We start from the raw sequence: 16,174 nt of genomic DNA, 5'->3' as shown, positions 1-16,174 counted from the left end.
ATAAAACTTATCCGATCATCGTAGGCAGATTGTTTCATTAAAATAATTTTTTAAAATTATAAGAAGGAAACGATGTTCGTTTTTTCACTTTTCTTGGTTGGTATCAGAAAATAATACAAATGTCTCCTCCAATTTTGTTATAATAGTGAAAAGCTAATAATTTTCAATTCGTTATGAACATGCAATTTTCGGATCCTTATTTTCAGAATTTTGGCGGTGACTAGGAAATTTGTCGTAATAGAGGATTTATCGTAACATGCCGTAATCATTATATTGCACATTTTTGCATGTCTTCATAATTTATCTGTCACCTGCAGCGTTTAGTTAATTCAATTTAATGTTTGCCTTTTGAAACACTACGGTAGCGTAATTATTGTGCTACTGTAAAAAAAATCTGCTCTTTTGATGAAAAAATATTTAGAATATTCCTTTATCATTATGTTTAAACAATTTTTTGCTTGAAACTTTTACTGGTCTTCTATCCTAAAAAATCTATGTTTCCGCGATGAAACGCTCATGGTGTTTGCTGTGAAAGTCAAATTTCTTATATAGTACTTACATACAATAATTTAAAACTAATTAAATTTAATACAGTTATATTATTAATGTATTATTAATTTCTTATGTAACTAAAATAATAAAGGAAGGAAAAATAAGAAAAAATACTACTAAGAGTATATTTTAGAGATGCTTATTAAGCTTAAAAATTCAAATTTGGGCAATCCAGAATATTTCCAACAACAAAGTCGAAATGTAGAATACTTTTCTTGCGACAAATATGTTACGACAAACACAAATATTTTGTTCAGTTAACTACTACTTAAACTACTACTTAAGTTAAACTACTTAAAAAATATTTTACACCCAACACATATCTTTTTTTTTTTTTTTAATTATTATCTGTTAGCGAAATTATTATGCTGGAAGCTGAGATCTAGAAACAACAATCATTTTCAATTTGAAGCCTTACGCAGGCATATACACCTCTCATCCCTCCCTTATAAGTAACAATAAACAAATCACAAAACCCTCCACTCGTTGGTAATTTTTGAACGGTCACAAATTAAATATTTATTTAGTTTTTGTAGTAGTAGTTGTAGTTAAATTTACATCGCAATAGAGCTGCACAATGGGCTATTGGCGACGGTCTGGGAAAAATCCCTGAGGATAATCCGAAGACAAGACATCACAATTTTGATCCTCTGCAGAGGGGATGGCACCCCTGCTTCGGTAGCCCAACAACCTGCACGTGAAGTCGAGCACTTTAAGGTAGAACAGTTTAACGAGGACCAATACCGCACACCCTCGGTCCCTACGCAGACTGATCCAAGTGGTCACCCACCCGCACGCTGACCGCAGCCAGTGATGCTTGACTTACTGGGAACCGTGTCTTAACGATCAGTTCACTGCGGAACTAGTTTTTGTAGACAATGCAAGAGTTTTGTCTACCTAACTAGATGTATTTCACTGAAACTGCAAAAAATTGTACTCGCGACGAATTGTCGCTATGACGCATTGTGCCTGCGATGAATAGTTCTCGTTTCGAATTGTGCCCACGACGAACTGTCGCTCAGACAAATTGTGCGATGAACAAATGTGCGCGTCGAATTCACGCGAGACTCAAATTCATCGCTTCGTGCTTTTGGCAGCATTGCTCTGAATCATTGTCATTCATCCATTGAATTGTTTTGTGGCTCCTTATAGTTTGAAGTCGAACTCCGAACTCGCGTCCGCGAATTTTTTGCATAGAGTAAAAATGACCCTTTGATAGGGGGGTGGAATCAAAAATTGCATCACATCTACTAAATAACTGTAACTGCCACTTATTTTGAGAAAAACTCGAATCCGTGCCTTTTTACTTTTGTTTTGCCAGTAAACAATGCAGGCACTCGTATAATTTGGTTAATTCCTTCTGTTCGACGTATTTAATAAAAGTTTAACATTAAAATATTGAATTGCACATTTCCATTATCTTGCGATGCCTAGATGTGTGAGAACAGCGCATATTTTTGAAAAGAAATGGCGTTCAGATGATGTTCGCCTACAAGAAGAAGCGAATTTTTCTTCTTTGCTTTTGCCGGACAAAATTTTAATGGGTCTTGAGAATGCTGGATATAAAACTCCATCTCCCATTCAACTAGAATCAATTCCTGTGGGCCGCTTTGGAAGGGGTACTATTTTATTGCTTTCACCCATTATATTATACATTTTTTTCTTCTCTTGTAAAATGCAATACTTATTCTCAGAATATTATCAGTAACTTAAAATAAAATTTCTCTCTCTATACTAGACTTACTTGTCCAGGCAAAATCAGGAACCGGAAAAACACTGGTGTTTACAGTGATTGCTCTTGAAAATCTTACAGAAATAAAATATCCTCAGGTATATTTTTCGTTTTATGTATTATTTATATATTTCTTGAATTGTGGTCAAAACACTTTTATCCCTTACTCAAAGTATTCCAAATTTACTTCCAACTAGTTTTAATAATTATATTGCATAGTTATAATAAAATTTTTGCAAGTGTGATAAAGGAAAATAAAATGATTTTACCAGCATATGTTCAGAATTGGACCCAATAGTTAAACAGGGTTTAATTAATAGTTTTTTTTACATCGAATGGCATGCATTTAAAAGAAATTGTTGTACTAATTTTATTGTTCTACCTGTAGGTTAGATTTTAGTTTCAAAATTTTTCATCTTTAAAAATTATGAGTGTACAAAGATGAGATTTTTCCACTTTTTAGCGAATTTCCGCCTTTTTCGCTTTTGTCTCTGAATTTCAGCCTTTTCATCAAAATCTCCGATTCTCTAAAAGTTAAAGTTTTTTTATAAATATTTCCCTTTTTCTGAAAATTCAGCCGTTATAATAAAATAATTTATATTTCTTTCTGATTTTCATAGATAAACAGAAAATTCAAACTATGTGGCTGCCAACCCTTCCACATTTTTAATAATTTTAGCTTTTTCTCTTTTACGTGCTAATCTAAAGTGACAGTAATTGAAAGTGACATAATTTTTTTATTTAAATGTTGATATTTCTAATTTACCTGTTGTGTTGTGCTTAGTATTCATGTACCTACTGACAGTATAATTGTTCGTCAATAAAAAATTGTTCATTACTCTTTTAGAATTGACTAATTTAGAATTTTATAATCCTTAGATAATCAATTTTTAATATAATATTTTGTTAGTTCTTACATTTTCTGTTTTCTCTATTTATTTGCTCTAAGCATTTTAATCTATATGTTGAATCTGTTTACTAATATTATTTTAGCTTTTTTTTAAAAATTTAGTTTTAATAAATACTAATCTTTAATCAATATGTGGTAATGGACTTAATTCGTCTTAGAGTGAAACAGATTACTAATTTTTTATTGTAATTAAATACTAACTGTACAAAATTGTAATTATTAATTTTTGATGTGCACCATAACATTAATCATGCAATTGTAAGTTTTTGGACCACTAAGTGCAGTTTAGAAGAAATTTGGGTCTGCTAATGGACCCTTTACAAAATATCTTTACATAAAAACGTACCCTTCACAAAATATTTTAACTTAAAAATGGACCCTTTGCAAAATAATTTACCTTTTAATCGGACCCTTAAAATTTGTTTATCTTCATTATTGTGTTGTTAATCGAATAAACCCTTCCCAGGAAGGGGGGGGGGAGAAAGACAAATGTAAACGAACTAAGTTTTGTCTTCTGCAGACACTTCTTCCTTTATTCGTCCGAAATGAATATTCTTAGTTCAGCAGTATAGGTTAAATACCAAATATTTGTATGTTGCATCTCTAATTTAGTAGCAGCAATTGCTATTTATTTTTTAAAATTTAATTTTTTTTTAATTATAATTTTACAGTGTTGAGTGTAGCTTCATCTACATTGCTACAATGCCACATTGAGCATAATCTTGTATGTCTTTACAATTTAAAAACTCATAGAAAAAGTTTTTTGCAATATCAGGACCGTATTTGCACAAATTCACAAAAGCAGGTCCCTGGTTGAAAGAATGTGACTCAACATTTATTTTATATTCACAAATTATGAGCAATTTCTTCACAATTTTACGAAAACGGACCTTTCACGAAAAGTCTGGACAGACCCCTTAAGTGAATATCTAGGTGGTCCTATTGCACCACCAAATTTTCATTGCTGCTGTGAACCCTAACAATGAGTAATACTAAAACATTTTCTACAATAGTAAAAAAAAATTTACAAATGATGTTCATCTTTAAAGGCCAATGCATTTTTTTCCAGTTTAGTTTACTAAATTATGTGGTTTATATTTTCACACCCAAAATTATGCATTTTACATTGTCATACTTTTATAATCTTCTTTCAACAGGTACTGATTATTGCTCCTACTCGAGAAATTGCTTTGCAAATCTGCGATGTTGTCAGAGCTGTTGGATCTGCTTTTAAGGGTTTAACTTGCAATTGCTTCATAGGTGGTATACCTGTTGATAATGATGTAGAACGAGTACATGGCTGTCAGATTATTGTTGGAACCCCTGGTAAGATTTATTAAAAGTTTTTTTTGCTGTATTTTTAATAGTGCCCTTGATTTTTAAACACAAGTTAAAAATATGAACATTTAATATTGATCAGTTACATATATTAAAAAAAAACTTCTTAAAGTTCAAATTTATGATTATTTGAAAATGTTAAATTTATTTGTTTTATTTAATGTTATTTGTTTTTATTTTTGAAGATATAGTAAACATACAAAATGTGTAAACTTCATTATTAACATTGCAACAATTATTAAAGATTTATTTAAACTAATATATACAGTCGAACTCACTTATAGCCAGCCTTGATTTAACGAGAACCTGGATTTAGCGACTTAATTGGAAATGCTTGAATAATACAATGTTTAGTCCATTGGACCATAGCTCGCTTTTTATCAGCCGAGGTCGGTTTTAGTGTGCAATATATTTGTAATTTATAAAATATCTATTTAATTCAACCACCTAATACCTTCTTGGAATTCCAATTTGATGTTGGCTGTGTTTTTCAGGCCGTAAATCATATTATAGAACCTGGCAACAAAGAGGCACCCGGTTTTAAAGGGTGAATATTGAGGTTCCTTCACACTTGTATAAGCCAGTTTGTCTGTATATAATTTAAATTAGTACCAATAATTACCTCTTATGTGATGGACCATATCTAAAAAAGTAGTTGGAGTGTTAATTCATTTGTTATCCTGCTTCTTATGTTATTTTGTGCTTGTTCTAGAAATTTGTATTTACCAATAAGGTTAACATATCCTGGATTTTACCTCTTTTATGAAAATCTACTTAATGCGTTTTTCTAATGACAGATCGAAATCATTTTTTATCTAGGACGTTTGAAGCATTTGTTATCTCTTGGAATTCTACCTGCCAATTCTATTCGCTTACTTGTGTTAGATGAAGCGGATGTTTTGCTGGAATCAAATTTTAAAGATGATTTAGAGTAAGTACTTTAAAACTTACACATTCACAGTTAACAATTTTGTTTACAATTTGAGTCCTTAACTAGGTTCTAAATATTCAACTAGATTTACTACATTAACATAAATATTGGTACTATTATAATATTTAAAACTATCATAATATTTAAGTACATAAACAACTGTAAAGAGTTCATACTTATTTAGATTATGGACTTACTAACTGAAAAAAAAAAAAATCTTTATATTTTATATATATATATATGTTTAATTTTCTACCTTGTTTTTTCCTTCTCTGACAAGTAATTTTTCTTTCAGTTTCATCTTTGTTTCTTTGCCAAAAGAAAAACAAGTGATTGCTACAAGTGCTACTTATCCTAAGGAACTTAAATCTTTGACATGCCAGTATTTTAGAAAAGCTTACTTGGCACGCCTCAACCGTAATGAGTTAACGCTCTTAGGTATTCTTTCAAACTGTATTTATGGAAATCAATTATATTACATTTTGCTGTATTTTTAAATCTATAAGCATAATAACTAAAGTTTTCACAATAAATTTTCTTTAGATTTATATTTTTTGCTTTCTTTAGATTTATATATTTTTTACTTTTTTTTATTTTCAACAGCTACTCTGGGAAATCCAACTCTTATTAATCTACTTGTACATTTTAGTAGTTTAAAATTATTGAAAGTTAAATCGTTAATGTAATATTCAGTTATTGTTTTTTATACATATTTGTTTATGTACGTACATGTATTTATGTATGCATAGTTGGACCCCGATTTAGCGAATTCATCGGGATCGAATCTTTTTATTACATCAGTGGTTAATCCTAACATAGAACTCCAAAACATTCAGCACTAACCTTATAGAACAAACAACCTCATAAAAATATCCATAATTAGAAGCTGTACAACTTATTCAGCTGTCAAAAAATAACGAATTACGCACTGTTTAATTAAAATTTTAAAATATGGATTAAGTAATGTTTGACAATTTTCTTGATTCCTGACTCAAGAAAGCTCTTTTTTTTTTTTTTTTTTTTTACTTTATTGAGAGAAGAAAATGCTGAGTCATCTGCATCTTTCTGCAATAGGTATGTTTCCAGTTTCTAAACCTTGTAAAGCACCCGAAAAGCCTGGCGCAATGTTTTTGTCAAATTCACATAAAATGTTAGGCTTCGTACTGAACAAAAAAACTTTTCAATAGCTTCACAAAGTTCTAAAAATCATATGTTCTGCAAAGCCCAAAACACCTCACTTCTGTGTGTTGTGGCATAGAGTGAGATAAGGAAGGAATTTCTCTTTCTTATCCTGTGAAAAATGTGTGACAGCTGGCTCTCATCTGCTCCGGTTGAGGTTTGTGCTTTAGTCGCCCATGTTGTCCCATTGTCTTCTCTATTTTTCCTGTTCGATAATCCAATAGTTTTCTATCAAAAATAGTTAAAACTAATCTTTTGTTGCTGAAAGATTTAAGTCATTTGGGGTCTATTTGTTATTGTGTAGGTTTTTGCCTTCATTTTGATTATGGGGGGGGGGGGGGGTGTCTGAAATGTGAAATTCAAGAAACGAGATTTTGTTAAAGCAAGGCCTAACTGTATTTTATATATATTATTTTTGTATTTATATATTGTATTTATATATATTATTTATATATGTACTTAATATATATTTTATTTTCTGGATTTAAATATTGTGGTTCCATAAATCAGCTATGAATAAGTCCGTGAAAAAAAAATTATTTGTACTGCACACTATAAAATTGATTATTATACATGAGTAAGAAATAAACATTTTGTTAGTTGGTGGCAATGCCAAAATTGATTATTTTATTTGAGTGAAGTTGGTTTTGCTAAGAAAATTTGAAAGTTGTAATTTCTGTTTTATCCATCTTTTTTATTATTTTTCTTGTAATTTATTATTGCTTATGTTTTTCTTTTTCTCTGCAGGTATGGTGCACTATATTCAGGTTTTGGAATTATCTAAAATGTCGGTTATGGCGTACAAGACTAAGCTTGAGGCATTGGAAAAAGTCTTAACATCTGTAAATTTTACTCAATGCTTGGTATTTTGCAATCTCATTACAAGGTCAGTGATTTTTTAAAATTTATCTTCACAGATTTTTTCAATGTATCTGCTTGGATTGCTGCGTTACCTGAAAAATTTAGAAATTGTCCAAGGGGAATTTTACATTTTCAAGCCAAAATCTGGAAAAGTGGGAGGGTTTGGCAAAGGCCAAGCTTGCGATTTTTGCACCAATATTTCTCATGGAACACATTTCCTGTGCAGGAGCTTCTTTTTTTCCCATTTGAAATTAATAAAAATAAAATAATGTATAAATGGCAAATATTTATTTTTTGTGGTTCACTGTGTGTTTTCTTCACATCTTGTTTTGCACTTCCATATTCCAACATAGATCAGCAATTTTTAAAAATATATCTGGAAAAGTTAAGGAATTTTATTTTTCTATTTTAGTAGCAGTCCTAATGCAACCTCACTAAAATATGCACTTCCCATATAAAATAAAACAGCCTTGTAATGATCAAAAATAATCACAAAATGCTTTTAGCAAATAAAAGTATATTTGCTCATTGTTCTTTCTTTTTTTTTCATATCTATTTAAACTGAAAAAATTATCACATTTGTTGTAAAATTATTCAAAACATTAGTTTTATTGTATGTTTTATTAATTATTTTATTCATTTTTGAGAAAGCAATGCCATGCAATTTCAAATTTCCCTTAATATTTTGTTGACTTCATTGAAAATTCTTGTAAATTACTTAATTTGCCTCATTTATATTTCTTCATTTTTATTATATAAGCTAAGGAACTACTAACTGTGTGTCAAAGCTGTTCAATATATGTATATATATATATTTATATATATATTTTTTGTGTGTGAATGCTTTTCTTGTTTCACTATTTTATAAATTAGTTTCAAATCAAAGATAATTCTTGAATATTTTAGATTTCTTTGCTCTTACTTTATTATATATTTTACAAACTAATAATATATGATATCTGTGTAAAAATTATTCAAAACAAACAATGTACTTTTCTTATTTCACAATCTTATAAATAAGTTTTATTTTTAAATTTTGGGAGATTCCTTGCACTATCAAATTTCTTGACAACTTTTACATTTTCTTTAATGATGTAACTAATAGTGATTTGGTCAAATACTGAATATTCGGCCAATAATATCGACTGATTACCAAGTATTTGGCCAAATAGTAACTATTTTTAAAATTACTAATAAATATTTCTTAATCTACAAATAAGTTTAGTCATTATTGAAAAGTAACATATTATTGGTATGGGGTGAAGGGAAAAAATATTAATAAAAATGTTTTAGATGATAAAGATAATTAGATATAATGAAATATTTAAGATTAATGAAAAACTGTCTTACAGCTATTCTAAAAAAAAAAAAAAAAAAAAAAAAAACTTGTAATGTTAAAAAGGAATCTCATTTATTTGTAAAATTTCATAAGAAGTTAATTTTTACTGTTAACACAGTCACCCAATTTCGGGTTTACGACTACTAATGTTCAACCCCTTAGCCTTGTAATTTTGAACCAATCCAGAAGACAAGGTAACTCCTGGATCAGTACCCGCAGAGGTACACAGACCCATTGCCATAAACAGAACTTGCAAAATTATATGGATACAATCTGGTACTATGAATGAGACCTAAATAAACCAGTAACTTACTGTACAAAGCACAGCAGCCAAAAGATTTTTACTATTACTTTTTTTTCTTTTAATATTTTTTTACTTATTTTTATTAGTATTTAAGACTGTTCAGGAACCACTTTTGGTCCCCTGGTCTGTAGGCTGTGCATCTCTGAACAAAAACAAGTTATTATTAAACAATTATTATTAAAAAGACTGTATCAAAAAACTTTATTTTGAAATGAATATTTCTTTCCAGAGTTGAACCTCTTTCCTATGACGTTAAAACCTGGGGTTTTACATGTACTTTTATTAGCAGTGCTAAAGAACAATGTGATCGTATCAAAGCCATTGAGTGTTTAAAACATTTTAAGTGCAAAGTTCTTGTTACCAGTGATGTAGTAAGTATTGAAAAATTTTGTTTAATTTTTTAAAATTATCATTAATTTTCTGATTTAACATTCAAAAGAAATTAGTTTTAAATGTCTATGTCTTTATTTAATTAAGCTATTAAAATGCTTAAAAAAATGTTTTTTTTTTTTAAAATAATATTTAGGGAATTTTTTTTCAAATTTCAATAATTTTTGACTGGAGGATAATTTTTGCCTCCCTTTTGTTTTCTTATAATTAAAAGTAACAAACTTTTCAACATAAAAAAAGTCTTTAACCTATTTTTTTTTTTTAAACTGCTCAAAAGCGAAGTTTCTTCAATTCAATGTTTTTCATCATAATGTTAAGTGTCATTTATCAGTATTAAAAAAAAAAATCAAGGGGGTATGTTTTTCTTTTTGGTCATTAAAATATAGGAAGTGGTTTTTAGCAAATACTGTCTTATTTGTGACTTTTTTTAAAATAGATTTATTGCTTATTTACTTATCAAACCAGTTGATATGAGAAAATATGTATGCTTTTTTTTTCCAAGTATAACTTAGTTCATATTACATAAATCTATACAAGAAAATACAGAGTTATATCTCCTGTATCGTCCTGTGCAGAATTCTTTATGAACTGTTCTTATATATTGCTATCATGTATTCCTGTAATTTATTGTTTTCTTTTTCAGACTTCCAGAGGTATTGATGCTGAGAATGTTGATCTTGTTGTCAATTTTGATAAGCCAGTTAATTCAGATGTGTATTTCCATCGTTGTGGACGTGCTGGAAGATATGGTATTAAATACCTTACTTCTTTATTGGTTTCAAATGATTTTTAGCATAAAAATTTAAAGCATGTTAAATAAAATTTTGAATATTTTTTATAAAAAAAAAAAAAAATATTTATATTGAATTGTCTTATTTCAGAGTACTAGGTTTTTATTTATAATATGTGCGTTCATTAGGTATAAGTTATGCATATTTTAATAAATTTTATTTATTTTCTGTACAAAGCAGTAATGTTTTTTAATTTTTATGTTAGGTGCAAAAGGAGTAGCCATAACTCTCCTTGATAAGAATGAGGTTGTAGCATTTGAACAGATGAAAGTAAAGCATAACTTCAAAGCATATACTCTTCCTGGTAATTATAATTTCTATTAAAGTTTACTAAATTATACAACACTGGTTTTCATATTGCTAGTATAAGTTTATATTATTCCCTGTGGCAGAATAGCAGCAACACGGCGACATTGTCGCAGAAAGTTACAGTTCTTGCAGAAAGATTTTTCTTTTGAAAAGTAAAATATCTTTTCTTTTCTACAGAAATTTACACGTAATATTTGAATCATTCATTTAGATAATCACTTTTTGGAGTTCTCAAATTACGGCGATAATATCGTTAATCGATGTAATGTTTCGATTGTATTTTCGGCAGTTATTGATATTAATGCGGATTTTAAAAACACCGATATATTTCAAACAATACTGAAAATTCGAATCCTGCATTTGAGTATTTTTTTAAAGCAGTAATTCTATCGAATTTTCGGCAGTTATTGCTATTGATTTCTCCTTAGTTTTTAAGTCCGATATTTTGTATTCGATATTATTTATTGCAAATAATCTCGAAACGAAACATGCATTTGAGAAGTCTGATTTGTGTGATTTCATTGTAAATTTTTTTGTTTTTTCTTAGAATTTCTTTTTAATCTTTTTATCTTAATCTGCAGATTGCATGATTTTAAATTCCTTTTTTTTATTGTGATGATTATTTACGAAAAAGGAAATAGTTAGTGTGTTGTTTTCTTCCCCAACAAAATCCGAGAGCATCACTCATAATATTAGAATAAAAAATTATTGCACGTTCAATTAAAAATAATTATAAAATTTTTTATTTATGTAGACACAGCGCTTTCATTATTTTTAATTAGTAACATATATGTTTGTTATTACTAAAAGTATGTTGCAGAAAGATATTAGTGCTAGATAGTTTTTTGCAGATGGCTCGGGAAAAATCTGCCACAGGGATATTATTATTTAAGTTTACAATTACTTATAAAAAATATTCACAATGAACATGTCTTAAGTATGAATAAGGGAGAAAAACTAAAATGTGTTTTTGATGTTATTAAATTGCTAAAGGAGAAAAGAATATATTTCTCCCTAACTAGGAAAATGTTTTAGAAGTTATGGACATAAAACAGCATATCCCAAACTTTCGAGTTTGGTGCAAGATATATTTATCAGTGTTAGAGGAGTATAGTTGGAATTCTTAAAAAAAAATGTAACTCTTAAAAGACCCTTAATAAGAAGGCATTTATTTAAACACGACGAATTGAATTCTCTAACTGACCTTTAATTTATATGTTCACATTATTTACATGTATTGGTGGATAAAATTCTTTCAACTCATTAATTAAGTTATTAATAGATTTCCTTTATTTACCACTAGAAAAATTACTTTTTGAAACTATGCAAATTCCATCGTAGCTGGAGGATATGAAAGAGTCTTCCTTTGTTTTCATTGCTAATTTCTATTTTTTTTAAAAATTAAAAAAGGAATGAAGTTATTTAAAAGATTTATTTTGTCCTTTCAGATCCCATTCCAGCCAATCTAATAAATATTAGGCCTGATGATTCTGACTCATCGACTGAAGATTCAGAAGGTATTGAGAATTTTTCTGAAGAATTTGAAGAAAAAGACTCTGATCATATGAATGGCAATTCTAGTGATAATAGTGGCAACTTGAAAAAAAAGAACAATAGTGCCGATTCGTGCAAATCAAACAATGCAAAAGTATCTTCCAACTTAAATGGACATACGATCAAAAAGAAAGATAAGGATACTACTCTGGAATCGAGTGCTCTTAGTGAGTTTAATACAGCAAATAAAAAGGATAACTGTACAGTGAAGAAGGAGTCCAGTGTTTCAGACAGTATAGAGCAGAATTCAGTTTCGGAAGTGGTTACAAGTAATGGCGATGATCAAATTGTTAGTGAAATTAATGGAACTGAATTAGCAAAAGATAAAAATTCATTTCTTGAATATCTAGAGAGTGGATCTAAAGATATTAGATCTTCTCCTAATAATGCTACAGGTTCTGATTCTGTTGTTGTATCTAATGATAATATCTTTTCACAAGAGCTTAAAAGTAAAACTACTTTTGAAGCAAATGGTAGCCAAGATTCTTCTGAGAAGCAGTGTATGAATAATGTCAAGAATGCATTGGAAGTTGATACTAATGGAAAAGATTCAAATGCCTCTGAGCATAATGTGAGTGAGTATGAGATTAAAGAGATAATTGAAAAATTGATTCCTTCATCAGATATGCTCGAGTCCATTAGTCAAGAGAAAAATACTGTATCAATTGATACTCCAACTTCTACGTTGTCAAATACACCAGAATTAGACAAAGTTCATAACGAAGGTTCAAATAAAACAAAGACAGTTTTAGTTCCAAATCAAATACAACTTTCAGTTGGGAAGTTTTTAATGAAATGTATGAACAATGAGGCAAATAACTCGCCAGAAATTGATTCTTCTCCCTCTTATAAAGACTGCTCTGATAATAAGACTGAAACAGACCAGGATTTAACAAAAACATTTAAAGATATTAGAGGAAATTTGACCGATTTCTATTCTAAGGTGTTTCAAGCTTATAAAGCTGAAAATCTTACTGATGCTGCAATTGAGAATGTTAACAATCTTACAATGCAGCAGGAAGAATCTGTTAAAGAAAATGTTAACCATGGCAATACAGAAGCTGTGTCCCACAAAATAACAAATTGTGATGAAAAAATAACTAAAAATATTCATGATGAACTAAAGAAAGAGGATAAAAATTCTTCTGATTTAAAATCCAGTGATGTTAATGTCTGTGATATTAGTTTGTATTCTGAAGTTCCAAATGAATCTATTATATCTGAGAAAAATAAAGCATCAGGATTTGGTCAGGTTTTTGAAAGACATGTTTTTAAAGAGAATTCTGCAGATACCTCTTCGAGTAGTTCAGATAGTGATGAGGATCCATTTTTGACTTTAGAACGTGCTTTCCACGCTGCGAAAACTTCTGAAAAAGCCAAATCTAAAACAACTTTGAATGCTAGTCAAAAAGGAGGGAAAGAGAAATATATTAATATGAAGAAAAAAAAGTTCCCTTTGGCTGCAGATAAAGGACGACATTCCTCGCCACTCGACTCTGGAGAATCGAGTGACAGCTCTACGGTTAGTTCTAGTGACGAAGATACTGAAAACATGCTTCAAGAAGTAGATGGAGCTAAGAAAATGTACAGTGGAAGGCAAAATTTTAAACGTGAATCCAAGAAATTCCATCTATCTAAACAAAGAAAATTTGAAGCCAAACCATGTAATGCAATAAGAATCAGTGATAAATTTAACAAGACTCTCACAGAATCTTCTGAAATATCAGAATCTGAAAGCCTGACTAGTTCACAATCTGTTCATAATGCTTCTACTCCCTATTTTAAAGGATCAAAATCAGCTAATAGAGGGCATCAACGTGGCACACGTGCAGCTAACTACAGAAATTTACCATTCCCAAGTCATCATTATGGAAATGTTTCTCTCATGAGTCAGCCTCAAGAGCACTCCACTAGTGCAGTGAATGATGGAAGCATCGCATCCACGAGTCAGCCTCATGAACATAATGACTGCACAGTGAACTATGGAACCTTTCCGGCCATGAATTGCCATCAGGAACGCCAGTTGGATGGCTATGCATGCAATCACCAAATTAATGGACATGCTTCGCACAATTACAGACCTAACCATGTGAATACGCCTCATATAGGTCATGAAAGTCATTGTCAAAACTGCAGCGCAGATTGGTATCAAATGTACATGAAACAATGGCAATTTATTCATTCTTCTCTATTTTGAACATTCTATTTTTTTCCCTAACGTTTTTAAAGAGCTTAAATGTTCCTTTATGTTTTTTAAACTTAATTTGTTTTTGTAAAATATACTTGTGAGTTGCATTTTAAAAATTAAAGAAAACTAAGTGTTCTGCATCAATGTTATTAAATTCATTATTTGTATATGTACTGTGTTGCTAATAAGTTTTGTATAAAAGTTTATCAAAATACATTCAACAAATATGAAGTGGAGAAAGAAGATCTGAATTCTTACTTAGCATTTACTTTAAGAGATAGAAAATAGTAAAAATCTAATGAATGTGAAAATAATCATTAAAATGTTCAGAATATATATAGTTTTTTTTCCAGTTTGATTTAAAAGTGATTTTTATAAATTATTTACTACTTTCTGGATTTTCACGAGGGATGTAGCGAATATTCGGCCCTTTCGTCGAACATTCACCAAAGTATTATTTGAAATATTATTTTTTGACAGAAGCTTTTTTAGGGGGATATTTTAATAGATTAAAAAGAATAATATAAAATCTTATTTTTTACTATATATTATTTGAAATAGTTTTTACACATTTTTGTTAAATTCAAAAACCTTTGTGTTCTGAAAGACTCGTGGAAAAGCGAAATTTGAAGAAATAAAATTAGATTACTTTATACTGAACCATGAGTTTTGTAATAAATTTTTTCTTTTTTTATTTTATTAAGGCAAGTTAATTTCATCGTTTTTTTTTAACACTTTATGTTTTAAAAATTTAGAGCTTTTTTTTTTGTTTGTTTTTCAGTATTAACTAAGGAGTATTTCAGTATTTCTAATTGATTTGATTCTTTTTTTTTTCTTGTACAATAATACAAATAATTAGTCACATAGAAAACCAAGATTCTTAACAATTATGTTATATTTCAGAATTGAGAAAAAAAAATTCTGTTTCTCCTTTAATTTTTCTTTTTATAAACATTTTTATTTTTATTTTACAGTATATTTTAAAGAGTTTTTAATGAAAGTTATTCTTTTTTATGGTTACTTTATCTTAAAAATGTGGCATTGTGAAAAAGTTCAATTAAATTTTATCTACAAATCTTTGGTTTGAAAAATTAAGAACGATTTTTGTTTTGGTTTTTATCTAGCTTTTTCAAAAGACTCATGTTTTTATTACAACATGGCAATTAAGAGGGTTCCTATTAGTCTTTTATCTTAACTTTTTTCTTGAAAAATACGGAAATTGGAAAACTGAAATGTTTAGCTTTAAAATTTTCTTTCAAAAATTGAGATCGATTTTTATCTTTTCTGTTATGCTTTTGTATATAATCTTAGTTTTTTTGTATGCATTTTAATGATGGCGCTGTATTAGACATATCTTTTTAATGTTTTTATGGAAAAAAATTTTTTAGCAAGTTTTGTTTTAAGATGTTATTTTTTTATTATTTCTTTACTTTTTATTTTATTAATAGTACTTTTTTTTTATCTTAAATATTTGTGATTTTCTTAATATATAATTATCTTTAATATATCGATTAAAGTTTTTTCCCTTTATCCCATAATGATACATCTAAGTTTTGATTATTTTTCTATAATGACTTAACTTATTTCTATATAGAAATATTTATTAATTTTCAAAAAAAATTTGCTATTCGGTCAATTTTGTTTGGCTGAATATTCGGTATTCGGCCAAATCACTTTTCGTTACATCCCTGATTTTCACAAAAAAAATCAATAAAATGTGATATTGTAACTGTGAGTTGTAAAAAATAAATCCTTACAAACAAAAAAAATGCTTTTTACTGCTTAATTTCCATATG

At 28.9% G+C, this 16,174-nt stretch overlaps 1 protein-coding gene across 1 annotated transcript; it reads left to right on the top strand.

Moving 5' to 3' along the window:
• Positions 1-1,818: 1,818 nt before the first annotated feature.
• Positions 1,819-14,522, top strand: LOC107447626 (uncharacterized). Its single transcript, XM_016062580.4, has 10 exons — positions 1,819-2,171; positions 2,291-2,382; positions 4,352-4,520; positions 5,352-5,463; positions 5,759-5,901; positions 7,390-7,528; positions 9,376-9,517; positions 10,180-10,285; positions 10,533-10,631; positions 12,085-14,522. The coding sequence occupies exons 1-10, from the start codon at positions 1,979-1,981 to the stop codon at positions 14,385-14,387; spliced, it is 3,498 nt and encodes a 1,165-aa protein (XP_015918066.3). The 5' UTR covers positions 1,819-1,978; the 3' UTR covers positions 14,388-14,522.
• The last annotated feature ends 1,652 nt before the right edge of the window (positions 14,523-16,174 follow it).

The sequence above is a fragment of the Parasteatoda tepidariorum genome, chromosome 9 (assembly GCF_982258835.1).
Source record: "Parasteatoda tepidariorum strain Cologne lab strain chromosome 9, Ptep-v5.0, whole genome shotgun sequence".
Lineage (NCBI taxonomy): Eukaryota > Metazoa > Arthropoda > Arachnida > Araneae > Theridiidae > Parasteatoda > Parasteatoda tepidariorum.
Note: the sequence above shows the minus strand (reverse complement) of the source record. Positions and strands in the feature narration are given on the sequence as shown.

Bases quoted from the DNA above. Each gene is read 5' to 3' on its own strand.
- LOC107447626 (XM_016062580.4), top strand. From the start codon at position 1,979: ATGCCTAGATGTGTGAGAACAGCGCATATTTTTGAAAAGAAATGGCGT. The intron at 2,172-2,290 runs GTACTATTTTAT...TCTCTATACTAG, and splicing joins TGTGGGCCGCTTTGGAAGGG to ACTTACTTGTCCAGGCAAAA. The intron at 5,902-7,389 runs GTATTCTTTCAA...TTTTCTCTGCAG, and splicing joins TAATGAGTTAACGCTCTTAG to GTATGGTGCACTATATTCAG.